The sequence below is a fragment of the Melitaea cinxia genome, chromosome 20, assembly GCF_905220565.1.
Source record: "Melitaea cinxia chromosome 20, ilMelCinx1.1, whole genome shotgun sequence".
Taxonomy (NCBI): Eukaryota; Metazoa; Arthropoda; class Insecta; order Lepidoptera; family Nymphalidae; genus Melitaea; species Melitaea cinxia.
In genome coordinates, this window is record NC_059413.1 from 4,678,420 (window position 1) to 4,686,730 (window position 8,311).

The 8,311-nt window shown below is 31.6% G+C and overlaps 1 protein-coding gene across 1 annotated transcript; it reads left to right on the forward strand.

Annotated features, from left to right (window-relative positions):
- The first annotated feature begins 681 nt into the window (after positions 1 to 681).
- Positions 682 to 8,311, forward strand: LOC123663652. The gene is made up of 11 exons (XM_045598320.1): positions 682 to 1,013; positions 1,813 to 1,902; positions 2,800 to 4,006; positions 4,096 to 4,236; positions 4,491 to 4,602; positions 4,794 to 4,937; positions 5,774 to 5,919; positions 6,498 to 6,664; positions 6,837 to 6,957; positions 7,353 to 7,468; positions 8,064 to 8,311. The coding sequence occupies exons 1-11, from the start codon at positions 894 to 896 to the stop codon at positions 8,166 to 8,168; spliced, it is 2,469 nt and encodes an 822-aa protein (XP_045454276.1). The 5' UTR covers positions 682 to 893; the 3' UTR covers positions 8,169 to 8,311.

An 8,311-nucleotide genomic window follows, 5' to 3' on the forward strand; every position in this document is an offset into this window, starting at 1 on the left:
TTTAGTTATTTTTTTCTTTTCATAATATGCATAGGACATAAGTATTTTAATACTATAAGATTAAATGTATTGAATAAAATAACACATTTATTACATCATTCCTTATTGCTAATAAACTTTCATAATTTTCTACTATAATGCTTATGGTTCAGCCTGTAATATCCCACATCGGGGCATAGGCCGCTTTATCCACCATGCTGCTCCGATGCGGGTTAGCTCCGTATTTTATTTGCGGATTAGTGGATATATTCCCTACTATGAGCAACGATCGCTATCAGGTGTATATTATAACAACCGGACAGACGGCTTAACGTGCTCTCTGAGGCTCTGTGGGGAGACTCACAAGGACTACACCAACATTCAGACCATGGCTAACATCTGTATGGCCAATACAAATGTTGGTCGTGTGCGGGGACCGAACACGCAACCGCCAGCCACAAAACAGTGCTGTTAAAAAAAATTAAAATACGAAAATACCATATATCAGTCATATTTTTTGATTTGAATAAAATCAATAATAATTATGATTGCAAAATTTGTAACTTGTTAAAACCACCAAATGAAATCCTCACGTGTTCATATTTAATTAATTTATTTATTCATTGTTCAGATTAATGGCAATTTATTTTTATTTGTACTTTAAATAAATAATATAAATCATTTTCTTATGTTGCCAGCACTTTATTGTTTTGTCAACTTCAACTTGGAGATCGGATGACGTTTATATTCAGAAAGCGTTTATTAAATACACAATTTTATTTACATAATTGATTTTTAACTAGTATTTACACATACACTATAAAATTGTCAATAAAATTGAAGTGGTAATTCAACTTTATAAACTCATTTACTGCTATTTAAATATATGTTCTTTTTTATTTCAATAATGGAAAATGAATGATGAAGACATTAACAATTATTTGCCATCAATTTTAAATCCAAGAACAATAAAGAAAGAAAACAAGAACATATCACTCACTCAGGTAATTTTAATTATGAACTATTACATACATACCTAACGAATTAAGCACAAAAACTGCTTTTTGCGCACTGTAGTTACAGATGTTTTTTTTTACATAATCTTTTAAATAAATTTTAATAAAACTTACTTATACTTACTGACAGTGAATAATTATCTAATAATAAGTATTTGACAAAACACAAATCTTCTAGAAATTATTAGTGAACTTTAAGAAAAAAAAGAATCAAAATTGTAGTTCTCAAGTAGTTAGGTCAAAGGAAGGTTTTAATACAAAAAAAAAAAAAAAAATTTAAGGTTATTACATTTATTTAATTTTTACTATTAACAGAGCAAAGTCTATCCAAGTAGCTAGTACAAAAGAAAAAGTAATGTAGTATATGATGTACCTACTATGTGATTGTTCTTGTTGACATCCTACTGCTGGACATAGGTCTCTTTCATGGAGAAAATAGAATAGTTATATTTATGTTTTATGAAATTCTCATAAGTAAAAAAAGGAGTGTGCCTTAGACCACACGACTGAAGTAAAACTTAGCTCCATCCAACTCATACCTCCCTCTCAACCTCCGTCCGCCTCGCCTGATCACTTTTTGTAGCACTCTCGTCACACATTCACCAATTTACTCCCCAAGTAAAGCGTGCGTAAAGAAACTTTACTTTTAAAATATATTTTAAAAGCTTTTAGATTTTGATTTTAAGTGAATGTATTTTTTTCATTCACTTTTTAATTTTTTTGTTAACTGTTTGGTCATTTTTTTTCTAATTAATACAATAAAAACAAAAGTAAAGTTTTATTTTAAACTTGTTAATGTAATTTTTCTAACTGATTCTTATGTTTTCAGACGTCAACAGTTAGTCGTTTGTCTTTATCACTAAAAAGAAATAGTGGAACAGGATATTTAAAGAATAATAATTTACAGGTAAAGTTAAATAAGTATTATAATTTCTTAATAACTTAAATGTAATTTATTTATTATTCAATATGAAAATTATCACAAGTATTGGAAAGATTTCAATTTTAGTACTTTCGCCAGTACAAGACTATGCATGGATATATGTGTGTATAAAATGGGTCATTTTAGTTCTGATATACGACAGTAAATTGTATGTTTGAGTTTCATTATTAGTATTAGGGATTAAGTAAACCACATGTTTTAATTAATTAAGCCATTGTTTTACTATTTATTATATATTGAGAAACTAACGTGGCAAGTGGCACAGATGACAACTGTAAAGGATACTAAAAACATACACATTATCAATATATTTATTGCTTACTAGCCGACCTGTGCCCACACGTTGGGTGTTAATTATTATTTTTGTGATGCAAATATATACTAAAGTTGTCATCTCGCTTCTATTTCACCGACTTGATTTACATATACTATTATTTTTCATTGAATTTTTTGTTCAATAACAATAAAATACAGCCTATATCAATCCTGAATAGTGTAGCTTTCTGTTAGCGAAAGAATTTTCGTGATCAGATCAGTATTTGCGAAGATTACCCGCTACAAACAAACAAAGTTAGAAACTTTACCTCTTTATAATATTAGTATAGATATATAGAAGCTAATTCACAGAATTTCATACACACTCGCCGAGTTGCACGAAACAAAATAAAAATTTAAGTAGAGATTAAACTAATTTAATCACAAGAATTTCATACAATTCTTGTGATTAAATTAGTTTAATCACTTCTTAAATTTTAATTTATTTTCGTGCAACTTGGCGTTTGACAATTAGCTAAGAAAATTATACTACTAATTTGCCAACAAAAAAAAAAAGCTGTAACAATAATTATATTTTGCTTACAGAATAATCTTATAAATAAAGAAAATTTAAAGAATAGTCTAAACTGTTTAAGAAAAGAATATCAAAATGTAGACAAGGAGAAGACTACTTCCGACGTTAATACATTGGGAATTTCAGCCATAGAAGATATAAATAGTCTAAAGAATGATGAGTCTAGTCTTTTAGACGATGTTACATTTAAGTTAGAAGCTGCTAGTAAAATAAATACAGAAATTAATGGAAATGTTTTAATTCCATCGACTCCTATTGAAATATATGATGATAGTAGCATATGTAGTGAAAAAACCGTTATATATGATGTTAATGTAAAACCAGTGATAACTGTTTCATTCTGTGTTTCGAATTGTGATAATGTAGATGTAAGTACAAATAATAGTAATATTAAAAAAGTTTCACTGGCGCACAATAAAAATGCTGTAGATGTTGATTGTGAAATAGTTGAAGGATCAGAGTTATCAGACGAAAGCATGGATAGTAATTTGAATATGACCAACTCTTTGCTGAATTCGTGCAAACGGAAGGCAGTATCTGTCAACTTAGAAATAAAAAAGCAAAAAGTGACAGATACAGAAGAAAAAACGGATATATCAAAAATTCTTATTTTGAAAACAAATGCCATCGAAAAGCTTACACATATTATTGTTCAGCCGCCAAATTATAAATTAGTGAAAAGAAAAATTAACGATATCAATTGTATAAACTCGAAACAAACTTCGTATGTGTCTGTTATTAAACATGGAAAAAATGTTAAAAATGAACAGTTAAACCAGACTGCGATCGATACGTACTTTAAGAGTGATAAAGTTACGAAAATAAATAAATCGACCAAAGATAGCGGTGCTAATTTTTTGAGTAATGAAATTTTGAGTGAGGTGCGTCACGATACAGTAGAGCGTGATGATGCGCAGGAAATGAATAGGAATTCGGGAGTCGCTGATTTAGTTGGACTAAGATCTCATAAAACATTACGTGATACGTCAGAATCTCCAAGAATTTGTTTGCCACAAACGCCATCGCCAAAGCGAGAGGTAAAGGGTTCGATATCTGAAGCACCTCGCGCTTCCTCCTCGAGATCTAAAAAGGAGAGTTCTGGCTCACTATCGCCAAGAAAAAATATCGATTCTATTCACTTCACTTTACCAGTTAAGTCCAGATTGAATAAAACGACGATAAATGCACGGACAATACCACATCACAAAATAGTAGCAGGTGAGTTTTTGATTTATATGGACTGTTTGGAAGATTTGGTCGTGGCCTTTTTTATTTTATTTTTTGTTTATATTTCCATTTGTTGACAGGAACTCATTTCGCGGTTGATGCATTTTCTTATGGAGAAATTCCGAATGTGAAAAATTATTTCTTAACTCATTTCCATTCTGATCACTATATGGGACTCAACAGGAGTTTCAGTAAATCATTGTTTTGTTCCAAAATAACGGGTGAGTTAAACTTAAAGTATAATAACATATTTATATTTATAAAATATTGGACCCGGCGAACTTTGTACCGTCATATTTTTTTATAGAATATATCGATTTTTTTATCAAAATTTTCTGTTATACAAACCCGTGTCCTGAGAATAACGAACCCAAAAAAGTGTCATCCAATTTGGTGCTGTTATTCAGAAGCTATGAGCATATATTTCGGCGATTAATTAATCTTTTTCTGATATATTGTTCATTAATTGTTTTAGCGGATTTATGCGTTTCTCGTTTGAGGGTGAATTTTAAGCATATTCAGATTATAAATCTTGACGAAACGTTAACAATTGATGGCGTGGAAGTAACAGCAGTCGACGCTAACCAGTAAGATATTTATTTACGTATTTTTTTTTAAACTGGCGCTTGAATGTGTGTGACTTTAGTTAAACACGTGTTAAAAATGAAAATAGTTTATCTCCTATTTCAAACTTATTTTCATAATCATCATCTGTTTTAAAGTCTTAAACTTATGAATAATTTTTGTGTTAAAAAATTAATAATTAATTAATTTTCAGTTGTCCCGGTGCTTTAATGTTTGTGTTCACGTTGCCAAATGGAAAAACTGTCTTACATACAGGTGATTTTCGCGCCACACATATGATGGAGTCATATCCTGTGTTCTGGAATAAAGATGTGCACACTATTTACTTAGATACTACGTAAGTAACGTTTTGTCCGTTGCCTTAATCACGTTCTTTCTGTGCCCAATTTCTATTACTAATATTTACTGTGCAAATAATTGTGTTTGCTTACTAACGAAAAAAAAAAATGACTTACATTACGGGTACATATACAAACAAAACAAAAAAAATCGATTTCAGTTACGATTACATCGACAAGTAATACAACGTAGGTAGGTAGGAGGTAATTCAAAAAGTTAATGTCAGATCTCGATTAATTTTAAGTGGAATTACAAGATAAGCACCAGCTTTCAGCTATTTAAAAAAAGAATAATCAAAATCGTTAGACCTAGTACAAAGTTATGACACACGCATCAAAATTACTCTGACTCACAGCTCTGATTTCACTGAGCTCATAATGAATTAATGGAACCAATTACCAACTATTCCGCATCAAACAAAAAAGAATCACGTAAATCGGATCAGAAATCTATAAGAAAAAAAACTAATCGAATTGAGAAGTCTGTTAAACCACCTAATTGACCCTAGTACTGAACAAATAGCAACAAGGAAGGAGGTCCATAAATTATGCTGAAATTTACTATATTGGACCATTGTCAAGATAGATCTTACTTTAGTGTACCACCCTAACAGTATTACGTCAGAAAAGGCATCACATTTTCTTAGATCTCCTTTATCATATCTAATGCTCTACCCCTTATTTGCAAACGAGAAGACCCCCATCACTAACACCCAGACTACGATAAAGCATAAATCAGTTGCTGTCACCATAACTCTTTTTCAAATTTAATAAATATCTAACGCCGAGTTGCACGGTGCAACTCGGCGTTAAATTCACAATTTAAAATGTTTAGGTACTGCAACCCACGTTACGACTTTCCGAAACAAGATCAAAGTTTAGAAATGGCGTTAAATTTGTTGCGGGAAAAGAAGTTAGCGCTTGAGAAAATTGGTAAAAAGTTCTCTTCCGTACTAATCGTATGTGGCACATACACCATTGGTAAGTACGCACAATAACTGTAATTTATTTAAATAAGATGGGTGCTATGTTATAGCCTATTTTAATTCGAATTTATCATAGTTATTTAGACGGCGTTTTATATATTTTGACCGACACTTTGAAGTCAAACTTTTTTACGCACGCTTGACTTGGAGTGTGAGCATGCTGGTGAATGCGTGAAAAGCGAGTTATAGGTGGAGTTATGGATGGAGATATAATATCTACGATTTCATTTTTATGTTACCCACACATTAGGGATTGTAAACATTTTTGAATATCATATCAAAAATTGACCGCTCCAGCGGGGTTCGAATATAAAAATCATCATATAAAAAATTTCGATCTAGCGGGTACATCGTTCCATAGCTTAATTGGCTAGAGCGCCGACACGGTCAGTCGGAGACGCGGGTTCGAACCCCGCTGGTGCGGTCAATTTTTGATATGATATTCAAAGATGGAGATATAAGTTAATGAAGATAGAAACAGAGATAGAGAGAGTTACATTTCATATATGACTGTAGGAACAACTAAAGAAGTTTTGATTCAGTCGTGTAGTATAAAGAACACTCGTTTTTTAGGTAAAGAAAAGTTCTTCCAGGGCATGGCTCGAAGAGTAGGGTGTTCGATATGGGCGTGTCCTGAAAAAGACCAAGTTTTGCAAACAGTTGAAGGAAAAAGTTTCGGCCAAGCGCCTCCCGAGTCTTGCCAGTTACATGTCGTACCAATGCGTGATTTAACTCATGAGGTAAGTTTAGCTAAAATATGGCCAATGTTTGTCTAAAAATGTCTTGGAATTGGTAATGTTATGGAAGTCAGACTTTAAAAGCAAAAAAAAAATGTTTTTTGTTCTAATTGCGTGAAATTATAGTTAATGTAAATATCTAATTAATTTAAGTTGTTTGCTTGCTTTATTACAGAAAATGCGTAGTTATTTGTTAAATTTGAAGGGAGCGTTCAGCGAAATTGTGGCGTTTAAGCCCAGTGGTTGGGAAAACGGGAAGGCGCCATCTGCTGAAAAGGACTCCGTGACTATTCATGGTAATTAGCATACATTGATTATCTACTTGCAACTAAGCACTTTTTCGGTTTATATCCAACAGTTTTATCTATAAGATTATAAGTTTTGGCCTGGTGGGTTTGCGGGTAATTTTTTACAGAAGTTTTCGGCAAATGAGTTGGCAATAATCATTTCAAAATAATAGTTACCTATAATAAAACAATTATATCATGTATTATAATAATACAGTCATAAGTAATGGGTTAGTCACGATAGTTCCGGTAATCCTATGTAATATGAATGATCAACATCTGGTTTACTTATTATCATGCTCTTGTGTCCAGAATCTTTAATAAGGAAGACTATCTTGGTAGTATATCATATCAATGGGTACTTTAAATTGAAGGTAAATCTTGTAAAAATATTTTCTTCACAGGAATACCATACAGTGAACATTCCAGTTTCTCTGAGTTGATTCGGTTTGTGAAGTTTCTTAAGCCAAAGCAAGTTATACCGACTGTCTACATATCAGGAGGGATAAAGTCCGTGCAGGTACAACATAATTTATACTTTAATGTATTATCTATACAAATAAATAAAATTGAGTGTCTGATTGTAATATTAAAATAACCGCCTTTTACTAAATGCGTATGGATGTATACATGCTATATATACCAAAATAACATTTTTTACAATTTTTGTCTGTCTTTCCGTTTGTACCGGCTAATCTCTGAAACGGCTGGGCCGATTTTGACGGAAGCTGATGTAGTAAGGAGTAACTTAGACTACTTTTATTTTAGAAATTTATTTATTTTATTTTATAAATGTGCAAACTGAACAATAACTTTTTTGTTAAATACCACGCGGACGAAATCGCGGGCACAGCTAGTATTTTATATATTTCATGCAATCATATAATACTTTAAAAAAATCACATCAGTTTCATTAACGGATTTTAGGGAGCGGATTTAAAAAAAAAAAAATAGGCTTTTAAACTTTTTTCATAAGTTCAAAAAATAAATCAAATGTCTGTACACGAAAATAGTAATTGTTAATCGTTTACTACGTAAGTGGTTTAATTGAATGCCTCTCTCGCTTGTATCCCACGTCCTTAGTTTGGTAAGAGTAAATTTTTTTTTTTTTACAGAAATACTTTCCGTGTCCATTGGTGAGCAAAGAAGATATACAGTGTCAAAGCAAGTTAACAGACTTCTTCGCTATAAAGAACCAACCAGTCGCTGCTGTTACTTAATTTATTAGGTAAATGTTATTTGTGTAAATAATAATTTATATTGTACATACAAGTCGTCTATATATTTGGTTGCCATATTAAAAACGTTAATAGGTATATAAATAAACAAGCGAATCGCCCCGGCTTCGCACGGTTGCAAAAAC

Coding starts and splice junctions, on each gene's coding strand:
- LOC123663652 (XM_045598320.1), top strand. CDS start 894: ATGAATGATGAAGACATTAACAATTATTTGCCATCAATTTTAAATCCA. Junction 4,237..4,490: donor GTTTTGTTCCAAAATAACGG/GTGAGTTAAACT, acceptor TAATTGTTTTAG/CGGATTTATGCGTTTCTCGT. Junction 4,603..4,793: donor ACAGCAGTCGACGCTAACCA/GTAAGATATTTA, acceptor ATTAATTTTCAG/TTGTCCCGGTGCTTTAATGT.